Below are 26,576 nucleotides of genomic sequence, written 5' to 3'. Positions count from 1 at the left end.
CAACACCAGAGTTGTTAGTGCATCGCGTAATGGAGCAGAGAATCGATATGCAATTTTGTTTCGAATTAGGTGAAACTGCAACAAAAACCCGCGAAATGTGCACAGAGACGAAGATGTAACTCGCAAGATAATATTACAGCGGTTCACATTGTGAAGGTTTAAAGCGTCGAAGATGAGCATCATTGCGAGAGACCCGTGATGAGCAGAACGGTGATACATATTGACACTTATTATTACGAGATCGGCGTTTTCCCGTTCGAATTACGGCGGAAGAATTGAATCTTCTGCGTGGAATTGTTCAAACCATCGTGACTGGGAATTTGGGTGAACGCTGTGTCGTCTTTAACGCACGGGCCCACCCATGCACTGCTCGGGGGCCTCAAGAGAAGAGGGGGGGGCTTCACAAAAATGAGATTTGGTTGAAATTTTCTATAATTTACCTGGTAGGGCCTCAGAAAAACCACTTGGCCCGGGGACCCATGATGCTCTTAAGACGGCCCTGGGTAAAGGCAGACTTTGCGCGAGGCTTGCCCCTCATTACCTAAGCGAAGGACAGAAACAACCGCGACTGGAGATCGTGCGGCGACTTCATCGATACGATAGATAATCACGCCTGGCTTTTTACAGTCAATTTTTACTGGGGACGGAACTCGGTATTTTCTAGTTGCCTAGTCTTAAGAAAGGCAGCCTCAACTCCGTACCAGTTTACCCAATTGGAAACAGAATTTCATACATTGATTCTCTGCCCCGTTACAAAATGCACTAACAACTCTTATGTTACAGCTAATATGCATGAACAAACACCTACCCAGAAAATTTAAAAAAACAATCACAAATGTTAGGCAACATAGGGAAGGACGTAATGCTCATGTGGCAGCGCGTCGGGCTGTTCACATTTTGGAAAGGAGGGGGGTGATTCACCCTACGTACCGATCACACCTTGTACAATATGAGATACGAAAATGTGTTTTATCCCCCTATTAATTAGAAAGGATATAAAAAATATTCTAATACATTGGAAAGAGTCCCAAGTACTATATTTTTTTAATGAATAATTTTATAATGAAATGTACACCATATTTTATAATGATTGATACGTTGTTCTTTTATTTTTAAATAGTAGTGAAAGAGTAAAACAACAATTGAGAAATTATATTCGATGTTGAAGAGTATTCAGTAATGTTAAATATCTTACATTAAAATAAAATATTTTTCATTATTTTTATATGATGTAAAAGTTCTTTTTCTATTTTCTTAATGGGGGTGCTTTCACAAAAAACTGACAATTCGTTGGGAATATTGTATTTAGATTACGTAGAAAAATAATGTGTTGTTTTTATATATCTTTTTTTATTCCTTTCAAAAATTATTGCAAAATTTGGTGCAGCATTTCATATGATTCTGTAGTGAATTTCTGTAAGCGAACAGACTATTTTCTGCAGGCTTATTCTAGACCCGGCAGTGGCGTCGGAGCCGGGGGTGCTGCGGGTGCTTGAGCATCCATAGCTGTGGGTGCTTGCGCACCCATAGTAATTTGTGGCATGGATCCGAGCACTCACAGATTTGATTCAGAAATTAAAATTTCCGATATGAAACTAAAGACGAGCACCCACAGTTTTGTTTGATCATTTTTGTCGTACCACGGTCATTTTCTGCACACGAGGGCTAATTAGACCGGGACCTACAATTTATTGCCAATTCCGATCGGCAGGCTTGTTTTTTATACTCATCGAGAGGTTGGTGCGCTAACCACTCGATGGGGGAACTCCCTGCGGTAGCAATTTTTTGCTGCGGTCAAGTCGTCGTTTTGTTTGTTGTACCCCTGTGTCAGGAAAGTTTTTTGACAAGGACGAACCGGGCATCGAACTCGCGACACCTCTAAACATCCCCTTTGGTACTTTAGGCGAGTATCTTATCGACCAGGCTACCGCGCCCCCCCCAGTTTAGAAACACTTCCGACGTCCCTGAGACCCGGGGTTCCCAAACTGGCCAAGGACTTCATGGTACTGCGCGAAGAGATTGGAAAATAAATAGATCATTTTCCCACGTACTGTGTGTATTTCAAAAATTTACATTTGTACTAGATTAAAGCTGATGCTCTCTCTCTTTTTTTTTTGAACCAACGAAAGCTAATGTTTTTAATATGATAAAATGTATCGCGGAGCTAACATCAGAGGTTTGTTTTTGAACTTAACTCTACATTTATTTGATCAGCGCGACAAAAATTTCCGGAGTTACATCTTTCCGGGTTGAGCTCACGCGTTAAGACGGCTCAGCATCATGCTATCATCGAATCACGATGAACTTGTATGATTTCAATGTGGCATGTGTTGGATCATAGTTTCATTCGAGAACAGGAACAATTATCTATCCCACTTGTTGGTGGAATAACTACGATCAAATAAAATTTGGCGCTAAAAAAAGTTATTAGGATACGGCCAATTTTTATTTAGATAAGAAATATTGAAAACAATTAATTTTGTTTTCCAAAAATCGGGACATTGTTGAAATCGGGATGTATGGTCACGATATACATTGGAGTTGAGACTTAGTTGCAAGCAGGTTGAGCGTAACTTCCGACGTTAACGTTAGTGCTCCGCGATGAAGTTTTCTCCTAAAAAGCCATTCAAGTATTACGTAAGCAGATTTTCAGCCATTTTTGACCGCCCGCCCGCCCCCCCCCCCTGTCAGCAAAAATTTCGTCAGCAACTTAGAATATTTCATATTTTCAAAAATATGAAATTGATGACGTAAGCAACCTTCTAACCCCCCTCCCCCTACTTGTCATCAAAAGTCAGCAAATCCGAAACCCCCTCGATGCTGACGTAATACTTGAATGACCCCTTACACTGTGTAACAAAAAAAATTCTCTTTGTTCTTAGGTAGAAGTTGCCATTTCTGTTTGCTTTTGATGTAAACAATTATAGAAATGATAACTATTCCCCCATATATAGAGTTGGGTAATATGTAATATACAGATTTTCTCCGTCTTCAGAGATGGCCGCCAAATGGGACAGTAATATATACTTCGAAATGCCCCTCCACACGATGCTACTACCAAACCGTGCACACACGTCCCGTACACATTCCTCTACGGAATATCTGACGAATTGGTACCTGTCAGAATGTACATGTTGTGAACCTTCCGTGAAGTCTGTTTCTGCGTAATGCTTGTTATGTGTAGTTGCTGCCATCAATTTTTCTAACAGCGAGTGAATTTCAATGATTGAATAATTGTGCCGATATAAGGCCTCTCAGTGGCGAGTTTTTTTTAACGGGGAGATCGGCTGGAAGGTTGGGAACCACTCTAAAACAAAAATGTGACGGCACTCACACTTCCTCACTCATCGGCGGTCTGCCGGTGACTGGCAGCTTCTGCAGGCAGGGAAAAAAAATTCAAGCATGCTCACCAGGATTTCCTACATACGCGCACCAAACCACGCTTCCCTAAAAACTTCACTGGTTCACTCACGAACAATTAGGGGTCATTCAAGTATTACGTCAGCAGGGAGGTTCCGGATTTGATGACAAGGGGGAGGGGGGTTTGAAGGTTGTTTACGTCATCAACCACCCCTTTTTGAAGATATGAAATACTCTAAGCTTCTGACGAAATTTTGCTGACAGGGGGGTCAAAAATGACTGAAAATCTGCTTACGTAATACTTGAATGGCCCCTTATGGCCGGATACTTTTTTGAACAGGCCGCGTATGACTTTAAAGGAACTAGACAAAGAAGATATAGAGGCACACACATGTGAACACAACTAATAAATTTAATAGTTATCTTCCTTTAGAGGAGGAAAGACAGAAATTTCTCAGGTTAAATTACAAAAAAGAAAGAGAATAATGTCACTCGTGAGAGAAGCCAGAGGTCAGCGATGAAGTGGATGAAAAAATGCAACATGACTAGGTTTTCTTCTTGTATTTATATATATAATTATAGTGCACGAAAAAAAGTATCTGCACGCACATGAGTTTCATTTTCCCCCACACAACACACGCGCACAGTCTCATCAACACGTGTATTGGAAAGTTTCTTCTTTAAACATTGACGAATGATAAGAGAGAGTGTCTCCCGAGTATTTACATCTACAGGTAACGAACGAACGGAAATCGTCTATGTTATCATCACAGGCAGAAATGGAATTTTTTTTTTTTTTAAAGCATGCTCATGTTACAGACTTCATGCAGGTGGAGAAGTTTAATTACCTAAAGGCTATTTTCTTAGTTTAATAATAATACCGCTTCCGCTATTGCAATAACTCGGTCCATCCTTTTCTGGTTGGTCTCGAGAAACGTTCATACTATAATATGGTGCGAATGTGTTCTTTATTATAATAAATTACAAAGGAAACCTCTCAAAGCACTATCTTCTTCCTGATCCGATTGAGCATTCGTAATCGACAGACTTCCATTGCGTTCCGTTCAGCAAGTCTTGGTTCCTGAATTTGGAATGATCTGTTCGGGCAGCTAGTGTAATCCATTCTGGAAGTCGCACAATCAACATATACACACACACACACAATGCGGATTCACGTGGAATTTTGAACTTCCACGTGATTTGAAATGCACACAATCCACTCTGGATATTTGTGTTGTATCCATTGGAACGAATCGATGTCGGTCAGAGAGAAACAAGCCTTAATTTAAATGCATATCCACAGTCTTGTGTAAAACCGACTTTTGAATTTATACATTTGGCATCACTTGATCCGATGGAAAAAGAAGAGATCGGCCATCGGATTTGGGAAAAATTTTGCACCGTCTTGTCGAGGTACCGCGGTAAGATTCTCAATGAATACGGTAAACGGATGACTCACAGGGTGATTCAGAACTCGTGGGCAAAACTTCAAGAAGCGATGGATAACATCTAAAAAAACAGAAATTTTTGTCTTAGAAATGCGTGGTTGCACCGCTAGGCGGCGATGTCATTGAATATGAAAGCTGTTGTTTTGCCACTGAATCGTCATTTACTATCGTGGATTGAAAGAGATCGCTGGTTTCATGAAAAAAAGTCCGACATGCGGTTCTTGTGTGGTTCTTCTGCGAACGGGAATGCTCTGGAAGACCAAAGACTGTACCGGGAGTGTTTTTCGGCGAGACGCGTGCGAGATCATACCGGTGTCTGTGCGAAACGGGCTTCTTATTAGCGGTATGCAAGCAGAATACAGGGCGTGCTCGATTCATATTTATACAATTGGTTTTTTTCACCTGCCTTGGGTTGGCTGAGTGATAGAGTTTTTAAAATAAATGCTGAATGCACCCGTACTTCTGGGAACGACTCGAAATTTTCTAAATATGTAAGGTGGGTGTGCATCGAAAAACCTTCGGGCGATCGCACTGGTGTCTGCGCGAAACGAGTTCCTTTGTCAGCGGCATGCAGGATATGAAGAATGTCAGAGTGTGAGAGCACCACAAGAAGCCCGTTTCACACAGACACTGGTGCAATCGCTCAAAGGTTTCTCGGATGTGGCATGCCAGAACCTCGATGTCCTCAGTCTTCTGGCACGCACTGTATCCTGCAAGCATGCCGTTGATAAGAAGCCCGATTCACACAGACACCGGTGCGATCGCTCAAAGTTTTTTCGATGTGACACGTCTCACATTTTGGTGTCGTCAGATTTCTGGCATGCCTTGTATCCTGCCTGCATGTCGTTTACGAAGGAGCCATTTCACCCAAAACACCGATGCGATCGCTCAAAGGTTTTTTTGATGTGGCACGCCTCACAATCAAGTGTCTTCACACTTTTGGCATCATGCCGCTGACAAAAGTGCCCGTTTCACACGGACGCCGGCGCGATCCCCCCTCACGCGTTTCGTCGGAAAACACTGTCTGTACAGTCTTTGGGTATAGAGTATTCCCATCTCCAGCACCATACATGAAATCCATGTCCACCTATCAATTCTTTTCTGCAATCCAGAAATATCAATCAGCAAAACAGTTTTTTATGCGTTCAATATCAGCGCCGTCTATTGGTCCACTGCTTGCGTTACGACCACTCATTGTACGGCGGAAATTACTTGTTTTAGATGAGTTTTATCTCGTTTTCCCATCAGTTCTGAATCAGCCTGTATATGACGGACTGAGATATAAATTATTTTGATTGCTAGTCGAGGGGATATACGCGAGTTTTAGCCTGTGAGAAATCTACAATGAGGATTATAGAGATTTATCCTTGTGGAAGGGGGATGGGACGAGTGTCATTCATTGGAGTCCATTGAATTGCGTTCAAATCCTCTGAGTTTGGTGGAAAGTTTCGTTGCAATCGTCACCATCATCGTCTTCACTCTCGGTGAAGTCCCAACCTTCGTCTTGATCGACAAGAGCTCGCTCCAGTCTGCGGATGTTGTTTTCCCGTTCGTTCTTCGCCGAAGGGTCTTCGGTAGCCGGTGGTATCGGTACGACGTGGACGACTTCATCCGACGACGTCCTGTCCCTTTGGTCATCGTTCGGTGGTAAGAGATCCGTCTGACGGACGCAGACGCCGTTGATGATGCTTTGTTTCTGATTGTTGCTGCTGCTGCTGCTTCTGTTGGTGTTATCATTGTTGTTATTGGCGTCGTCTTTCCATTCGTGAATGTCGTCGTAATCGATCAGGTCATCGTCGTCGTCGTCGTCGAAACTGCACATGTCACTGTCTGGTGAAAGTCCGAGACCGGGGTTAACCCACTGAGGAGCTGCCGCTTTCCGCCTGTTGCTGCCGACAGAGTTGCTGCTGTGGTTGCTGGAACCGCCGCTGGACGACACCATGTTGCACAGGTTCTCGTTGGCGAAATTCGGTGCCGATGATGACTGTTTTAGGTTGTCGGCGGCTAGAACTGGTGGCTGTTGCTGCTGCTGTTGTTTGGCGTTGTCCCTGGCTGCGGTGAGTCGCGGATTTTCTTCGCTGGTCGAGTGAACCGATTCCAAGTTGCTAGAATCGGCTGGTTCCTGTTTCTGCGAGTACTTATGACTGGACATGCTGAGATCTAAGGTGCTGCTGCTGTCGTCTTGGTCAGCCTTGTCGGTGGTTACCGTCTTCAGGTGTGGGTGAGTCAAAGCCTGCGGGTAACCGGGATGACCCAACCTCAACGGCTCGTCGAAGTACGGCAGCATGGGCATCCCAGCGGTCGACTGCTGGGTGCACATTTCGGCCAGGCGCTGTCCGAGAAGCATGCGGAACCGTATGGGATCGAAGGTGCCAGCTTCCACACCAGGGGGCCGAGTGAATCCGTTCCCATCCGGCTCGGGTGTTCCAGATGCGTCCGGTGACTGCTGCTTCAGTCTCATCCGATGGTTGTGGAACCAGTTGGTGATGGTCCTCACGGACAGGCCCAGCTCGTTCGAGAGGAATTCCATGACGGCGGTGCTCGGGTACGAATCCAAAGAATAAGCCAATCGGAGAGCTTCCTTCTGTTCCTCTGAAAACAGTATGCGAGGTTTCTTCGCTGGAGGGTACAGAAAGACTGGTGGCAAGTCGATCGGATACGGCGTCAGAGCTGACGTTGGCGGCTTCTCGGCGTGCATAGAGGTAGTTTGCATGTCCGGGTCTATATTGCTTCTTCTGCGCTTGTTCGCTGCAGAGACAACGGGGAGTATTAGACATCTTTATGCAATACAGTTTTCAACCATCACTATTTTAGAGAAATAGACGCTGTCTCATTAGTTCGTAACAAGTTTAAAAATTCATAAAAATTGAAGGAATTTGAATGCAGTTTTGCAAAAAGGTTAGAGGATTTGTTTTTTTTTGGTATAAGAAAAAAATTAGTTTTAATTTCTGTCGATAGAGGGCAGGGCACGCCAATTCATCAGGAGTGATTGAACCTGAACATTTCTTCAATATCTTCTGTTTCCACAACGTTCGTAGAGTTCCAGCCACCAATTCGTGGCTGAGGAAAAAGAACTTCACCAATAGTGATCCACCAATGTCAATATCAAAGTGAAAACCCTAGCCTGTGTTAGCGCGAGTAAGACGAAAACTCAGCTATTAATCGTACATCTTACAATTTACAGGACTCCGATTTTTGCACATTTTCAGTCATTTGCTTCCCTATGGTGCCCTCGATCGACAAAAATTCGAACTAAATTTCTTTTCTCTGTACGAAAAAAATCCCCCTTCATAAGAATAACTTTTTCGCAAACTGCATTCAAATACTGTATACCAATGGGGTCACCAGATTCGAAAACTGAAAAGGGGAACACCTGCACGCGCACCCTCCGTAGCATCATTTCCCAATTCCCACAATAGATGGCACCACTGCACCGCCAAAGAAAATCTCCCCCCCCCCCACCACCCAGCCTCTGCCTCATTACATGGCAATGTTTTCTTAGAAAAAAAAGACCATTGTTTTTTGCTTTTGCTACGTTTAATTGACATTTCTAAAAGCTTTGATAGCCTTGTTAAAACTCTACCATCACCAGATTTTGCTTTTTCTATCGGGAGCATTGCTTTCTACCAGAGGTGATTTGCCATAGCAATCAGCATTGAGTTTGTTTTTTGTGTCCTATTTGATTTATTTCTGAATAGAAGTGGCAACACTCTCTCCCCCCCCCCCCCCAGAGCCATTTCAAGAGCACCACGGGCCCCCGGGCCAATTGGTTTTCTTGAGGCCATACCGCGTAAATTCTAAAAAATTTCAACCGAATCTCATTCTTGTGAGGCCCCTCTTCTCCTGAGGCTACCGGGCCATGCCCGGTAGGCCATTGCGTAAAGACGGCACTGCCTCCTCCTCCTCAGTAAACGACATTTGTTTTTTGGTGAGCAAACGATGGTATTCCCATAATGGATGTTGCGTCTTTCTTTTTCCAGAGCTGTTTTTCTCGGACAGTCTTTGTCATATTATGTTGGAGCAAGCTGGGCCTGGTTAGAAATACATCAGTCCTGCTTGGGGGCGACTTGCATTTTGTTCTATTCTGGGAATTTCGATGGCGATTGGTCAAATTGTGTAAACGTGTGGGGGAAAAATACATAAAAAAGAGATATATGTTTCAGAGTGAAAGAAAAAAAAATTCCCTCGGGGGAAAAAAAATAATTCTGGAAACTTGAACAGGAGAACAGAAGGGCTAATTTTCCTAAACGTAGAAGGACGCTTGAAATGACATAAAAAAAATACGGGTCCTCCGAAAAGAGGACGTCTGGTAACACTATATACCAATTCCTTTCATTTTTATGAATTTTGTAAAATATTTACGAATTTATGGGAAACCCCCCTGTGTACGTATGTGTTTATGAGCACAAACCTTCTCGTCTTTCGCTTTTAATGGCTTGTAGCTTCTCGACGTTGGTCGGATCCGTGAGCCAGAGCTGCATCCGGATGAAAGGTTCTCGTCCCTTGATGCTCAGCATGTGCCAGGGCTTCGGTTTCGAGAGCAGTTCGCTGACAGATCCTTGAGAGAGGCCCAGAACTGCTTCGCCAAACAACTACATGAATGGGAAAGAAAACACTCCAATGTGATATTCTCGACGTTTTTCAGTTCAAACGGATTCAGTGAGTCCATCCTTAATGAAAGATTATTGAACTAACACCCCTTGTACGACCTATCTCGGAACCCTATGTAAATGCAAGTTTGGTTTTCGACCCTTTCAAGAGAACTTCCTCGCTATAAGTGAATTTGTACGATCCGGTCCTCACTAAAAGCTCTACGAAACAAGTTTAGTTCACGACGTACTGGTTCAGAACCCTCTGGCTATTAAGTAAATTTGTACGATTCATCCCGTAAAGCCCTGCGAGACTTGTTTGTTTTGCGACTCATTGGTTGGTGGATTGGTTCAAGAACTGCTGTGGATTTGACCAGACTAGACCGGAATCAAAGGTTTACCCCCCCCCCCCCATGTCAAGCACAATGGCTGTTTGTGGATTTGAAATCCTGAAAATCCTGATTGGTGATACTGTTGAGTTCAAACGAGTAGCAATAACTCGTCAAGACCCTCTCCATCATCGCTCTGCCGATTCGACGAGCAGTAGTGCAAAATGCCATGATTAGATAAGCTAATTACTTTTTGGTGACACCTTACGTTCACCTGACGCGAGGTACAACCAGTCTCGGAAGGCCATGTGAACTAAATTTGGGTTGCGCGACCCATAGGTTAGGAATGCCTATGGTAGGTTAGGTAGTATAGGCTCTCTAGACCACAGTTTCCCAAACTTTTCATTCCATCGCCTCCCTCTTCAGAAATATGTTTCTCTCATGGCCCCACAACTCAAGTGAACCCGTAGGATCCTATGTTAAATCCGTAACTTCCATCGCCCCCCTGGACCATTCCATCTCTCACCAGGGGGCGATATTGCCCACTTTGGGAAACACTGCTCTAGACACTCGTGGAATAAAATCCGCAACTTCTATCGTCGTCCCCCCCCGGACCATTCCATCTCCCACCAGGGGGCGATATTGCCCACTTTGAGAAACACTGCTCTAGACACTCGTGGAATAAAATCCGCAACTTCTATCGCCCCCCTGGACCATTCCATCTCCCACCGGGGGCAATATTGCACACTTTGGGAACACTGCTCTAGACACTCGTGGAATAAAATGCAAGAATTCGGTGTGGAATGCGCGCGTGTGTGTGTGTGCGCATCTAGGTGCAGAACGTTTCGAGTGTTTTTTAAGCAATAAACCGTACCTTCTGTCCTATATTATGGACTGTCAGTGTCTCCTTGATGCGAGCCGTCACCAGATGAGTGTCCAGGTCCGTGGTGACAGCGGCCATCTCGTACACCGATGGCTGGACGCACGGCAGGCATCTCGTGTGGTGGTGTCCGCCGCCTCGCCTGCCCAGGTTGACTTGAGTCTTCGAGTTGCCCGGTGGCAATGCTGCCGGTGGTCCAGATGGGCTCCGGGCAGTCGGTGGCGCGCTGTCCCTGCTTTCGGGAGTCGACGAAGTCTGCGGCGATGATGATGATGATGGCGTCATCGTCTGCTGCTGCTGCTGCTGTGCTTGATGCTGCTGCTGCTGTTGTTGTTGTTGCTGTGGATTTGGACCTTTTGCCGGGGACAACTGGTGACCTTCGACTTGGATACTTCTGTGCGGTGACACGTAAAGTGCGGCTGCGTCAACAGTTGCGGAGCCGAAACGAGGTAGTCCTGGAAAAAAAAAAACGAGCATAAATATTAGTGATGTCTCCATTGGGAATTGTGCCATTAACGTATTTGAATGTCGAGTTCCACCCACACCCTACGCAGTCAACCATCCAAACTAGACGCGTGTATGTAATTTACATTAAATTTCAAAACTAGTCACCAAAATTGACGCGTTCGAATTCTGACTTATGGGAGAAATCAGGCAGAGCAAATCTTGATATTACCGTAGATCTGATGTACAGTACATCTCTAGCTTCATGTATGTCTACAGTTGAGGCCTCGATAACAAGTTTGATATATCTCTCGATTGTCTGAGTTCGTCTCGGAGAAACTTTTCCATGTCTGTGATATAATATCATCGCATACTCCCCCGTAGCATTGGGGGGAATGATACAGCAGGCAAGTATTTCGGTTAATAATTCCAGTGTAATCGGTAGCTCCAAAGTTTATCCCTTACGTAGCACGAAGTGTCTAATGGTTTTTCCTTTAGAGGCGGATTGTCTTGCTTTTTACCCTTTATATCCGGCATTGTGAAAAGTAGAACAAGAAGAAAATTACAATAAATTAAAATAAAAAGTACAAATGTGATGACAATGTGATCTCGGCAACAGGATTAGTCCGGTAGCAGAGCCCTGGCGTTCATTGATTCATTGCACCATCTACATTCTGGAAAATATGACGGAGAGGAAGTTCGTTGAGAAATGGAGTAGATACATGATCCACTGTAGTGGTCTTCTTACGTGCAGTTCACACGTGATCCAGTCACACTCAGGCAGTCGAGAGATATGCCTAAGTTGTTGCCGAGGCCTCAGCTAAAGTATGTGACATGAAGCTAGAAATAGCTACACCAGATCTACGCTATTATCAAAATCAGTCATACCTGATTTCTTCCAAAAGTCAGACTTCAAACGTGTGCACTTGGAAAGAGAAACAGTAGAAGGAAGTATAAACCACCGAAACCTAGTCAATTTTTGTTACTAGTTATAGAATATATTGTAAATTACACACACGCGCCTAGTTTGGATGGTTGACTGCGTAGGGGTGTGGGTGGAACTCGACATGAGCTAGCTACCTCCTCGTGATGAATTCTGGGTCGCGCCTGGGGCACAAGACTCCTTCTGCCCTCCCTTGTTGTTTTTTGTGCCTCTGGTACTTAGCTGGACGCAACAGCTTATACATTTACATACTTGGTACCGGATCTCATCTTGCAGCGCCGCCCCCACCCTCATAGATATGAGTCCCCGGGTCATGCCCGCATAGGCCCGAAAGGTTAAGATGACCCTGCTTCTATAGACAGCTCAGCTAGATTCTAAATATAGTCACATTTTTTCCCACCATATATTTCACCTCGAAAACTTTATTTCTTCACGGCTCTCTGTGCCCACCCCCCTTGGGATATGAGAAGACCACAAGGGAGCCATGTGGCGTTAAGGACCACTGGTTTACAGTGCTCTTCAGACGGATAGTCCTTGGACTGGTGTCGGTCCTATTCATGTCCACATAATTTTGGGTTCATTTAAATTCTAGCAAAAATGGTCGGTGCTTTTGCCAGGGTTTTCTTCATATACTAGCAGCATTAAAGAAGCGACAAATTATTGCTGAGGAATAAATATGTCTGAAACTCATTGTTAGGGAATCACGGTAACAAAAGCAAACATTCCAAAAGTCATCGTGGGTCCCAAGAACCATTGTCGATTGACAGTTTTTCGCCCATTTCGGGTATTTTCTCGGCTCTGACGAACTTTTAAAGTAGCCTGTCGTTCGGGGGGGGGGCTGTTTGGTATGCATGCAAAATTTGTGCGAAGATAAGTCAAAATTGTCGATTTTTACAGAGAAAAAACACACAGGACACCCTGTGTATAAAATTGATTCGGTCTACATCTGATCAACCGTTCGTCATAAAGGTGTGGTTCCAGAAATACTCAACTCAAAAATGTGTTCAAAAATCACTCTGTACCGTTTTTTACAGTGTGTGGTAACAAAATAAATAAAAAAATCTAAGGTTTTTATACGGTGGTTTTTATGCGGAATAATGGTGGCCCACCATTATTCCGCATAAAAACCTTACGTTCTGCTAGGCAATTAATTGTTGCTTCAGAGGTGCACGTTTCGGGGTGCCCGATCAGCACCCCCTAGAGACAGAAGGCTTCTGCATTGTTTGCTATAAACGTCATTCAGACTACCTAGCAAGTTTGCCACATTTGGAAACACAGCATCCTATTTCGTTTCTTCTCATTTTGGCGTAGAATCTTTCTGATTGGCTCACAAATACCGCATAGTGATTGGATATGGGACATAGAAATCGCCAATTCTGAGCCCGATCATTTCTTTTCCTCACAACGATGATACAGGGAATTTTTCCCCCCGAATATTCTGAGGGAAAATGGACTATGGACAGTAATGGACAATCATACTTACTGACGTCATGAGCAGACCGCGGAGGCCTTCTATCTCTAGGGGTGCTGGCTCGATTCTGGTGGCCTACCATGTCCCACGCATGTTCGATTGGCGAAAGGTCCGGTGACCTTGATGACCAAGGAAGAGTATCAATAGCACGGAGGCAGTCCAGAAATATGAGAGCCGTATTTGGCCTGGCATTATCTTTTTGGAGAATTGCCCCAGGATGACGTGTCGTGAAGGGTAACGCGATCGGCCGGTGGATGTCATCAACATATCGTTGCACTTTTAAAATTGCACAGCAGGAGGCGACCTGCTGTCGTAAGAGATTGCTACCCCATGCCATCACACCAGAGGTAATGGCTACATGCCTCTGTAAAACAAAGGCTTATTGGGACCCTTGGCCTCCGCTCCTCCATACACGGGTCTGATAGTTATCCGCTAAGACTGAAGCGGGATTCATCACTGAACACTATGTGATGCCAGTCTGCTGTGGCAGCCATGATGATCGGCAACGACACCACTTTAGACGACTCTGCCGATGTTGTGGGGGGGGGGGGGGGGGTTGAAGGAAGATGTCTCAAAGGCCGCTGGGAGCTTAACCCCGCCTCAGCCAAGCACCGTGAGATGGTGGAAGGTACCACGGGGGTATGGAAGAGGCGGTAGCACGTTGGACAGCGGACAATGATGTCGTTGGGGGAAGTTAAGGTCTGTCACACAATCATCCGATCTTGCTTCGCATTCGTCAACATTGGCCTTCCAGAGCTTTAATTGCTGCCAGCACCTTTGCACAGTCGTGTCCGTACGGTGCAGGTGGTGGCCTATTGCCCAGTATGACCAGCCAGCATCACGCACCCGACTATGCGATCACGTTCGAAGTCGTCCAATTGGCTATAAGTTCTTCGACAACGTCATAACGGCATTATTGGTTGTGTCTCCGAAGGACTGCAACGCCCACAACGAGAAAAGATAACCCGTCGGCGATTGTTACCTGTTTTACACAATGGGGGTTTCGCCGTAGAAACGCGCGCTATAACCGAAGTTAACATTCATTGGCCTTGAAAATTGAATCATTTGCATACTTGGTATGAATGAATTTGCATGAGAAATTTCGAGATGGTCGGATTATTTTTTAGGGGTGCTTCGTTTTTTTTGACAAAGATTGTACATATATTGGGTTCATTGGCGTACACAAAGGGGGAGCCGAGATTATAGTGTTATTTTGCAGGAAAAGAACGTAACCCCCCCCCCCCCCCACCAAAACTCTGCTTACAACTATGATTAGGTCTATTGGAAAGTGAGTGTGAAATGTTCAAAATGATGGGTTCCAGAGCAGCCAGTGTGTTTAGGGTACTTACCGTGACCTGGCGGAGGAGGAGGTGCCCCATAACCGCCGATGCGCATGAGTCTTTCAGGTGCGATTTTGTACTGAGAGGCGACAAGCTTGTGGACCGCCGACTCGTCTTCCAAGAACATCTTCATGCGTATGAACGGCTCACGACCCTTCTGCGTCAGCATGTGCCAGGGCTTGGGCCTGGCCAACAAATCCGAAACGGATCCTTGAGACAGGCCCAGAACGTTCTCTCCGAACAATCGTTGGCTTATCGAATATTGGCTCAGCTGCTCCTTAACCTGCAATCGAAACGGAGAATGATTGCATAAGTCTGTATGCCAAGTGCAGACAAAATTCACCATCACTCAATTCACCGAAAAGAAAATTCATCGCCGTCACAGTTCATCGACAAAGTGACATAGTGAGTGGATGAGGTGAGCAAATGAATGCGTGAGTGAGCAGATGATCGAGTAAGTTAGGAAAGGAATTAGTGAGTGAGCAAATGATCTGGTGAGTGAGTCAGTGAGCAGAGGAGTGAGCCAGTGAGTGATTGATCACGTGAGTAAAAGAGTAAATGTGTGCGTCAGTGGATGAATGAGCAAGTGAGCGAGTAGGTGAGTGAATGAGTAAACGGGTGAATGAGAAAGTGATGAACGAATGAGCAGGTGAATGGGCGAGCGAATGAGCAGGTGAACAAAAGAGCAAGTGAATGAGTAGATGAGAGTGTTCACAAGTCACTGATACGGTCATGCACTCATTTGGTAACTCACTCGGTCACTTATGCGGTTACTCAGTTAGTCACTTGATCAGTAATACGGCCACTGAATCACACACTCACTCGGTCATTCATACTCTCACTGACTCACTCACTAGCTTATTCACCAACTTATTCGGTCACTCACTCGCTCACACATTCACACCCTTGTTCAATCACTCACTACCTTATTCACCAACTTATTCGGTCACTCACTCGCTCACACATTAACACCCTTGTTCAATCACTCGCTCACACATTCACACATTTGTTCAATCACTTAGTCACTCACTCACTGGTGACAAACTTTTGTCGATGCATTGTTGGCGGTGAATTTTCCTTAAATCGTATGCCATGGCTGAAGTCTGACGTCTAGCTAGTTCACGAAATGAGCAAACTTCGCTCATTGGCGGGACTGGGAAGAGATAGACTGACTGAGACTCACCCTCTTGACAATCTCTTCGGTGTTGAGGTTGTTGTATTGGTCGAACTGCTGCTGAGTGATTGGCGGCAGCACAGCCTTGGAAGGTCTCTGTGGTAGGCTGGAAAAGCTTGGCGAACTTGTCTGCGACAACAGGGAGTTCGTTATTGATTGCATTCGTTGCAGAGGAGAGGATTCTTCCGTGCCGGGGGCCTGGGCCCCCTCCGACGGAAGCGACACTAACGGTGAGGTACCCGAATATGGTGATATCACTGAGTAGAGGCCGGCCCTTTCCGCCGGTCGGCAACAGCCCTGCTCGGAACTGGAGTTGGAGCAGAAGGTTGGTAGGCTGCCGCTGTTGCAGTTAGGTCGGCGGATCGTTGAGCATGTGTGGCACGGAGGAGAATGCGCCACCGGAGACGAGTTCGGCCCTGGCCTGGTTCCGAGGACACCCTGCTGGGCAAGCAGGGCCAGTTCACGGTGGTAAATGGATAAGGCCTGACGCACGTCTTCTTGAGCCAGTTTGGCGTGATCTTCAGCGTAGCCATCCTTCAAACGCTTGCCTGGGAGAATTCAAGAAATTATTATCAGATACTGAATTGAACAGTGACAGAAGCGTATTTACGCAGTTGGGGGGGGGGGGCTATAGCTCAGCACGGCAGAATATTTGTTTAATGATTGGTCAAAAAAGAATATCGAGTTATATCGGGAAATTTGTCCAATCAAAATGATTGGTCAAGTAGAATGGTAGAAAGGCGGCAAGATTTTTATACCCATAAATGCGCTTCTGCATGGACAGAGAGGGACTAACTCAGCGAGTAACCAAATGAGTGTGCAATTATTTGAAAAACCAGAAGAATGACCAAAGACGAGGGACTAGGTCGGTTAGTGACTTATAGAGTTTGCAAGTATGTAAGTGACCCCAAACAGTGTACCAGCACCTGATTGACCTAGAGCCAGTGTAATCTTAACGTATGCCCCCCCCCCCGTCCCCCCAGGCTGTGCCCAGCTTCTGAAGGCAGGAAAAAATTCAGGCATACGCATTAGGATCTCCTATATACGGGCACCAAATTAGACTTGGTGACTTATAGAGTTTGCAAGTATGTAAGTGACCAAAACAGTGTACCAGCACGTGATTGACCTAGAGCCAGTGTAGTCTTAACGCATGACCGCTTCTCCCCGTCCCCCCAGGCATTGCCCGGCTTCTGCAGGCAGGAAAAAATTCAGGCATACGCATCAAGATCTCCTACATGCGCACACCAAACCATGATTCCCTAACTTTATCGGTTTCCACACGAAAAATTATGGTCGGATACTTTTGAACAAACCTCGTACAGTCAGTTTGGTACTCACCGATCAGCTTGAGCAATTCTTCTTGGTACAGCTGTGCCAGGACGACCGGTGGGAAATCTGCACACGCCGGGAATAGATGTTTGCCTCCACTCTGTGGGTAACCGGAACCAGCCGCACCCTGGTGCTGGAATGCCTGGTGGTGATGATGCCCGATCCGGTGATGGTGATGGTAATGAGGTTCGTGGTACATCGGATTGGTGGCGGCGGTGCTACTACTGCTACCGCTCCGAGACGTGGCCGCGGGGTCGCAACCAGTCGGGGTCTGGCATTTATCGTCGGAGGATGGCGTTGTGCAAGCCTCGCCACCGCTGGCGGTGCTCTTCGTTTCGGGTTTCGCGTCCTGGTCGGCGTGGTGACCCGCGGCGTTGACGCTTTGTGACTCGGATGTTGGCGTTGGGACTCTGTCTTCCGTCGAAGGACTCTCCAGTTTGATTAGACCACTTTCCCGACCTAAAGAGAATCGAGGAGATCGGTTTATAAATCGGGCCAGTGGCGAATACAAGTGTTGTAAGCGTATCTTTCGAGAGTCATCAGAAGCGTTACCTTTCCTTGGGAGCAAGCTTTTGAGGAGGTGTACGCATTGCTGGTCGCAGGCCCAAGCGTGCATCTTGCGGTATGAGTCGCGACCTTTCTCAGTAAGTTTTTCCCAGGGCTTCGGCTTGGAAAGTAGTTCACTGACTGTACCTTGAGATAGACCGAGTACCAACTTGGCGAACATCCTCTGGCCAATGTTGTGAGCACTGAGCAGTTCTCGAACGCATCTCGCTATGCTCAGAGTGTCCAAACATTCGCCTGAAAACCTAGGACACACACAGACAGAAATCATTCTCAAATCCGTTTTTCACAAAAAGAATAAATGACTAACACACATGCTGCCATCTATGGGAGATTACTTGCACTGTTTATCGAGTGCTGACAGATGATTCTATGGATGAGATTTTTTTAAAATTTTAAAATAGTTTACACATTACGTGTCAAAACTTTAAGAAGTGATGAAAAAGGGACTAAAAATAAAGAAAATTGTGGTTTGCGCGATTGGGATTCTGGGAGATCGGAAAATAGTTCTAAAAATCACCGGTAGATGACACTGACGTGTAGTATTTCCATAAAGATTTATGCATATCAGCCAAATGATAAATTGGGTGGATGCATACGCGTTCTTCATTCGATGCCAGTAGCCTTATTACTTGCATCCGCTCCGAATATTGCATGTCAGCACCATCTATCAGCGACTTTTGAAATTATTTTCTCAGTTATGATCTCATTTGCGCAAACCCCACAATTTTTTGTAACTTCAAAAAAACAATTAGTTTCAGAAATATATTTATTTCACATTATTTGGAAATGACATGTTGGCACTTCTTCAAGCATTTTTTTGCAAATTAGGCACTCTACTACTTCATCTGCATGTAAGTGCGATTTACCGACGACTATTTTTTCCCTCATTTCTGTAATCCCGTTCAGGCAAACCGATCGAGAAAAAAATTAATTCCAAAAAGTCACTGAAAGATGGCACTTACGTGAAATACAGGTAGAATATTATGCAAATTATGCATCTCTCACAAGTCAGCGCCATCTACTGGTGACTATGGAACTATTCTATTATTTCGGATCCTATTCATGCAAACCAAAATTTTTGTGACGGACAAAATAAGTTCAACGAATGAATGAGAGATAGGACTCGCGAAAAATATGTGAAGTATGGTATGCAAATCAGGTTGCTGTGATGTCTTCCATTTACATGTCAGCGTCATCTATTGGTGACTTTCTGCACCATTTATAGTCTTATTTTTGATTTTATTCTTACAACACACAGTTGTAATTTGAAAAAAGAAGTTCCAAAAGTTATTTAAAAAATGGCACTTACATGCAATATATGAAGTAAATTATGCAAATCAGGCTATTCTGATCTTCATTTGCATGTAAGTGTCATCTATCGATGACTTTTAGAACTATTTTTTTTCATTATTGATCCTATTTAAAAATAATAATTTGTCGTTCGAGACAAATGTGGGAGATTAATGTTCTTGTTTATTGTTGTAATTATCATAATATAAATTATGAGTTGAAAAATAATTTCAATCTTTGACTACTTCAATGAAGAATAAAAATCCAAATAGGCGTCATGTAATAACCGGAACCGTTTTGCCAAAAAAGTCGGGACTGTCCCGGGAAATACGGGACGTATGGTCACTCCATTCAGAACTAAACAAATGCGTTTACCCAGCACATTTAGGGCGGTATTCACCGACATGGTTTAAACCTGTAGTTACAATTTTTGGATAAGAGATCAACATAGATTGGTTAAAAACCTGAATTTAACCAATCTGTGTCGATCTCTTATCAAAAAATTGTGACTATAGCTTAAACCATGTCGGTGAATACTGCCCTTAGTCACAAAAATTGATATATCCAAAAAACCGGGACATATGGTCAGCCGATATAGGGTGATCACGCTTTTAAAAGTTTGGGAACTACTGATGTGCATTATGCAAATTAGGCTGTTGTAATCTGCTTCATTAGCAAATCAGCGTGCGACTTCTGAAACTATTTTGCCCTATTTCTGAACTCAATTATGCAAAGCGCAATTTTTTTGTCACGAGATGGTACTCACGTGCGATATATGAAGTGTTATGCAAATTAGGCTGCCGTAATCTACTACATTTGCATGTCAGTGCCATCTATTGGTGACTTTTGAAACTCTTCCCTTATTTCTGATTTCATTCGTGCAAAACCTCAATTTTTCGTGACGAGAAAAATTAATTCCAAAAGCCATTGAGATGGTGCACGTTGGTGCTTACGTGAAATATATAAAGTATATCATGCAAGTTAGGATGTTGTAATCCGCTTCATTCACATGCCAGCGCCATCTATCTGCTACTTCTGGTATTATTTTTTCCTCATTTCTAATCACAAGCGTGCAAACCGCAATTTTTTTGCAACGGGATTGGGCTCAAGAGCAATGCACGAAGTATATTATGCAAACTAGGTGATAACATTGAATGAAGAATTTCTGTGCATGCAATGCGTCAAATATTGCACGTCAGTGACATCTATCGGTGAGTTACAGAACCATTTTTTATTATTAAACAAATCCGATCACCAACTTATTTTTCAATCGTTTCTTTGAATTAATTTTTGAAGTTTGAATGGACTTTTGACGCACCCTGTACATCAAGCTCACCTGTCAACGTTGTTGCGCAGACATCGGTGCAGCCTCTGCACGGATGGGTTGCAGCTGAAATCCGGCGTCGCAGCGGGACTTCTCACGTGAGGTATAGACTCCGAAGGTGGCGTAGTCGGTACCGAGCCTGGGTCTTCGTGTGTTGCACTGCATGGCGATCCACTCTCTTCTAAAATAAAAATGCAAATAAGGTAAACGTAGCTCTTTTTTATGAAGTTATTATTCAAATACATGGACCAGGCATCTTCAACCTGTTGTTTATTAATACATCGGTGCTCGTAGAAGCATCCACGAGTGTGTACCTCGATTGTTGTACCTAATTTCATAGTCACTTACAGACACCCGCCCCAAACTGAATTCATATAATTCAAAGAATAGTATTATGCTGATTTGAGTTACATAACTCAACATAATGCATATGTAAATCACATGAAATATAAATGCTCCAACCATCGACATATGGTGCCATCAACATATGGTGCACTTTTTGCTCTTTCTGATGATTTTTGACACCGCGTGACTCTGGATCCGGTGGTCACTCATTTGCGACAACCCAATGACTCTAGTGAGGAGTTCTCCGTGGATATTTCGCCGTTATGATCTTCCCCCCCCCCCCAAGCTATCACTTATCGGTGACTCTTACGCCACAGTGATAATTTAAATGAGATTTCTCGGCCCCAATCTGCACCACAGAAAACCGACTTGGCGACAGTGGGGTTCGAATCCGGGACCTCGCGATGCGTGTCCGTCACGACGACCACTTGACCACCACAACGCCTATCCACGGAGCTGCCGACGTGTCTTCGAACCGGCACTGAGCGAGGCCTTTGAGAGCCGTGATGTATAATTTGAGAACAACTCACACAACGGTTGAAAACAGTCGAAAAAAATAGGTTGGAGATCCGTGTCATGGTATTATTGTCTTTGATTCTGAATGGATCAAAAAAGTTCACGATTTTCTCACCAGGTGGAGTCTCGACTTGAGGCTCTGTAACGTCGAGTTTCGTCTCGAGCGGCGAAGAAGCGCCTTCACCTTGTTCCGTCGACGGACACCAACCGGGCCAGCCACCAATTTCCAAACTTTTCAGCAACCTGCGGGGGAAAAACACGAAAAAACCCGTAAGATTTCTTGAAATTACATTGAAACGAATAAAGGCAGGGCTCGCGATATGGATTTGAGAGACCTAGTATAGTTACCTAAGTTCCCGCTTGAGGTCGCTGTAGTCTTGCTGCCTCAAAAGTTTCTCAGCCAAGTCCTTGATTATCCGATCTTTCTCGTTGACCATATCTTCGAGCTGTGATATCTGTCAACAAAGTGAGGAAATTATTCATTAATAATCGAATGGCAAAGTGCAGAACCGTATAAACGAGTGTTTTGCAACCTTTTTTTTACAGCCGCGGACCAATTAAAGGGGGTTTTTAAGATTTTGCAGACCGAGAAAGAAATAATTTTTGGGCCGGTGAAACATAAGTAGGAGATACAATCGACGCTCGATATAACGACCTCCTTCGTCCCGTCGGAAACGGGCGTTATTTTAGGAGGGTCGTTATATCGAAGGTAAAAACATATGGGACTTTGTAACGGAATGATCGCTATAACGAGCCTCGACTGTATAATGAATAAATGCGAATATATATTTACTTTTTTTTCCAGCTTACACAGGTGGTGCTTCCCAACGGGTTGCCCGAGCCCCACAATGGGGGCAATTTGAGAATGAGTCTTTGTATTTTAAGGCTTATTTCCCCCGAGCCACGACCATGTTTTACATCATTTCAAATTTACACTCACTACAAAATTTCTTTTATTTTCCCTCTTTCAGTGTTTTCTTTGGAAGGGGTTTGACCAGGGGTTCTTTTGTGTTCCAGAGACAATTTGTACCAGTAAGATGAAGTCCCACACCCCGCTGCACCAATAAAATGAAAATAATCAAGGCCACGTACCCATTTTACTAAATAATATATTGTATTTAAAAACAATCAAACAATTGTTTTTCCATGCAATCTCACACACACAGACCCTCACCCTCAAGTCTCTCTAAGGACCCCTGATTAAGAACCACTGCTTTTGACAAAGTAAATGACCTTTTTGGCTCCCTCAGTGTGAATAGGAGTTTACTTTTAGAATAACAGGACAAGTAACGGGGCAAAGAAAACTAGGAGTAGGGGAGGAGGAAGCTAACGGGTTGCAAAATTTAAGGATGCGAAGCCAAAAAAAAGATTTCTACACCAAAAAAACTTTTTTATGTAACTATGAATTTATAATGTAACTATGATTAATGTTCTTATTTATAGTTGTAATTATCACAATATAATTTATGAGTTGAAAAATAATTTCGATCTTTTACTTCAATGAAGAATAAAAATCCAAGAGGCGTCATGTAAAAACCGGGACACTTTTGCCAAAAAGTCGGGACGGCCAGAAAAAGAAAGTAAACCGGGAAATACGGGACGTATGGTCACCCTAGTCCGAACTTAAAAAATGCCTTTACAAATACAACGCCACAGCAGGCACGAATGTACTCAGTACATGTGCTGGCAAAAATCGGGATGTCCCGAAAAAATAGGACATATGGTCAGCCGATACAGGGGTAATGCTTTAAAAAGTTCGGGAACCACTGAAGTGCATTTTGTCCCTATTTCTCACGGGGAGTGGGGAATACTCCTCCTCCTGATAAAAGTGTTATAGTTTCGGCCCTTAAGGAGGGTGATGGCATCAGGATTTCAGAGATGCTTTGGTGGGGCACGGTCTAAAAAACGTTTGGGAACCACCAGGCTTACACGTTATATACAGGGTGCTTAGCAAATGAGGGGGTATGGCATTTTACTGGCGAACCGTTGATCCTAGAAGGTAAACTTCCAATTAGAAAAAGTTTCCAAATAACGTGTAGTACTTAACTGTGTAATAGTAGTAGTAGCTATTCATGTTTCAACCTCCTTGTATATATTAAAATAAATAAATCTATACAGTCGAACCCCGTTATAGCGCCCCCCCTCCCGCCACCGGTGGCGCTCCAACCCCTCTTAGCGCCAGAATTCAGTGAGCGAATCTTCCATTTCTAGGGATTGATTACACGTGCTGATCTGTGATTCAATACAACGCCAAAATTCTGACAGTTCGACTGTAACTACGATGCAGACAAGCCGTTGAGGAACACGTGTCTATACAATGAGGGACCAAAGAATTAGGAACACCCTGCTTATCGTGTGGGACCTCCTCTGGCTTTGATGACAGCAGATATTCTTCTAGGCATGGACTCTACAAGTTGCTGAAACCGTTGAGGAGCCCCATGCTAACGAAATGGCAGCTCTCGATTATAATTCCCACAGATTAGAAGGTGGTGTTTCGGAGCCTTTTAACAGACCTTTCAACCTCGTCCCACAAATGCTCAATTAAGTTGAGATCGGATGACTGAGAGATTCATTGAAGCAATTGCAACTCTGAATCACGTTCCTCAAACCCATCTGATATAATTCCAGTCCCGTGGGAGGGTGCATTGTCCTGCTGGAAATATATAGCAATCATCATCAGGGAACATTATGGCCATAAACGGGTCCACGTGGTCAGCAACGATTTGGAGGTACGCTCTGGCATTGATGGATGTTTCCCAATGTAATAAGGGACTTTCTTTCTTTCAAACCACAAGTCCAACTCAGATCCATCACCGTGGTTGTGCCGGAAGTGCAAATGTGTGTACCTAACAGTCTGAGTGCGTATCTAGTGTTGTCTGATTTTTCAGCGCTGCCATCTATATTTCGGAAGTGAAGTATAATGATTGAATATTTGTACCGTTTGTATGCCTGTTGCTCTCTGTGGCGAGTCTTTTTAAAGGGGGGTATCGGCTCGCATTCACGCCTCGAAGTTGGTAACAGCAGAAAACCAACTTCAGCCGACCATCACTGTGGGATTCGAACCCGGGACCCTCGCGATGCCAGTCTGTCACTATGATCACTCGACCACCACAGCGGCAGAACTAAGGGATCGAGAGTGTATTATAGTAAAATGCTCCTAAGACCGTGATTCCGCTGCCACCCACTTGAACAGTTGTCATGTGGCATGCCTGATCCATGGCTTCGTGCCGCTTGCGCCACGCACGGATCCTGCCATAAACGAAGAATAAATCTTAGCTCGTCAGGCCAGACAACTTTCTACAACTCACTTCAATTTGTTTCGTTGTAGCTCTTCTGTTGCTGCACTGAAGGCGTGTCTGTCGCCTGGCACCTCTTTCGTTCACAAGCGATTTCCGCTTGAAGTTTCTTGGCTTAGGGGCCATTAAAGTATTACGTAAGCAGATTTTCAGCCATTTTTTACTCCCTCCCCTTGTCAGCAAAACACTGACCCCCCTCCCCCCTCTTCAGCAGCTTAGAATATTTCATATCTTTATAAAGGGGTGGTTGATAACGTAAGCAACCTTCAAACCCCCCCCCCCTCCCTTGCCACCAAGAGTCAGCAAATCCGAAACCCCTGCCCCCCTCCCCGATGCTGACGTAATACTTGAATGACCCTTTAGCTGCTATTCTTTTTGAAGACTCGAGACAGTGATATACGAGAAAAGCCAAGAAGAGGTTAGCGGATTCGGAGATACTGGAACCGCTCCTTCTGGCACCCACATTCATGCCGCGTTCAAAGCCACTCAAATTCCTTCTTTTTGCCCCCCCCCCCCCCATGAACAGGCAAAGTGCAACGTTAACTGGTGCTTCTGACCAGGAGGGAAAGTCTTTTATCAACAAATCAGGTTTATTACATCAGCACACGTGCTGCACGCATGAGTCGAAGTTTGAGTGAGGAGGGGGGGGGGGGTGTGTTCCTAATTTTTGGCCACAGAGTGTATATGATCTTAATTACGTTCATGGTTGGTCCAAAGAAATTGTCGACACTTACTTTTGTGGTGCTGATCTCTTTCAAACTGTTGATACTCGACTGTAGCCTTTCCATTTCATCGACTAGATGTGACACCTACGTCAAGAGAAAACAAAAAAAAAACGAATGATTCGAAATATCACCGAGAGAAATGTATCAAAAGCTTGGCGTTCCGATAGATGGCAGCACCTACCTCCCTCCGCTTGGTGGCGAGTTCCATTTCAAGCTCGTCTTTGCGGACCCCCTGACGACAATCGTCCGAAGAAGACTCGGCCCTGTTCTCTTCGTTACCCATCCTCGTCGCGTCGCTCTCCTCGTCGTCGTCGTCGTCTTCTTCATCGTCGTCTTCGTCGGCGTTTCTCGTCGTCGTCGTCATGTCTATTCCCATGTTGTTGTGATGATGATTCATTCTTTGCATGTTCCGGAAATCTCGCTCGCCACTCTCCTTGTTGTTGAGTAATCGGCACTGTGGTTCTGTACGTAGTGTCGCCCTCTGTTGGTGGGACCAAAGAAAAATATCGAAAAAAGACTTAATTTCATCGACATCAACTACAATGGAAATTCAAGTGTCAATTACCACAATTATATGAAAAATGAACTGATTAATTAAGAAGAAACCCAAACATCATGCTTTGCATCATACATGTTCAACCCACTATCCGTGAGCCAAATGTTGCCTCGGATTCATCTGATGCGGTCCATGCCCAGAAACAAAATTTTGTAAAAAATGAACTAAGCGGCACACATTTACAGATCAATCGCAGTGCAGTTCCACATCACTCGAGTGGGCTATGGCACAATCCCAAATCACTTGAAATTCCGCCCACGGCGCTGTTCCAGAGCACCAAAGCGGCCCGCGGTACGTTTTCAAGTCATTGAAGTTGCCCGCACTCTCCTAAAGGTTGAGGACCCTTAATTTACCACAAAGGGTACTCTAAAAATAACTGAGTTTGCAATAATGTCTTTTGGGCTATTCAAAAATACAGAATATTATTTTGTGATACGATATTTACGAATAAATTGAATTATTAACAGTATCGACGTTGAATATGGCTGTTAACACCGTTCAATGGCTCTCAATAGTGTTTTTGGTGACAACGCGGTTTTTAATCATACTTTTGGTATAAAACCGACTTTCAACAATTGGTAATGTTAGTTCCGATAATAGTGACTGTTACGAAATGCTTTCGATGACATTAGCGCATTGCATCTCTGATG

General features: G+C 44.5%; 1 protein-coding gene across 3 annotated transcripts in view; it reads right to left on the bottom strand.

The window, feature by feature from the left end:
* Positions 1–3,752: 3,752 nt before the first annotated feature.
* The window catches only part of LOC149066851 (homeobox protein cut-like), a 179,534-nt gene continuing 156,710 nt past the window's right edge, over positions 3,753–26,576 (bottom strand). For 2 of the 3 annotated variants that reach the window (XM_089253180.1, XM_089253182.1), the window contains 12 exons: positions 25,552–25,851; positions 25,380–25,454; positions 21,698–21,804; positions 21,465–21,592; positions 20,501–20,669; positions 17,860–18,116; positions 17,317–17,766; positions 15,988–16,526; positions 14,814–15,087; positions 10,601–11,061; positions 9,220–9,400; positions 3,753–7,556 (listed from right to left, as the gene is read on the bottom strand). In XM_089253180.1, coding sequence (XP_089109306.1) covers positions 6,229–7,556; positions 9,220–9,400; positions 10,601–11,061; positions 14,814–15,087; positions 15,988–16,526; positions 17,317–17,766; positions 17,860–18,116; positions 20,501–20,669; positions 21,465–21,592; positions 21,698–21,804; positions 25,380–25,454; positions 25,552–25,851 — 4,269 coding nt within the window. In that variant the 3' untranslated portion in view covers positions 3,753–6,228. The remainder of the gene's footprint in view (positions 7,557–9,219; positions 9,401–10,600; positions 11,062–14,813; positions 15,088–15,987; positions 16,527–17,316; positions 17,767–17,859; positions 18,117–20,500; positions 20,670–21,464; positions 21,593–21,697; positions 21,805–25,379; positions 25,455–25,551; positions 25,852–26,576) is intronic. The other variant, XM_089253181.1, reaches the window with a different exon arrangement.

The sequence above is a fragment of the Pholcus phalangioides genome, unplaced genomic scaffold (genome assembly GCF_987345545.1).
Source record: "Pholcus phalangioides strain wild (caught in Gottingen) unplaced genomic scaffold, Ppha-v1.0 ptg000032l_1, whole genome shotgun sequence".
NCBI lineage: Eukaryota > Metazoa > Arthropoda > Arachnida > Araneae > Pholcidae > Pholcus > Pholcus phalangioides.
The sequence above is the reverse complement of the archived record's forward strand: the minus strand, read 5'-3'. Positions and strand labels throughout refer to the sequence as shown.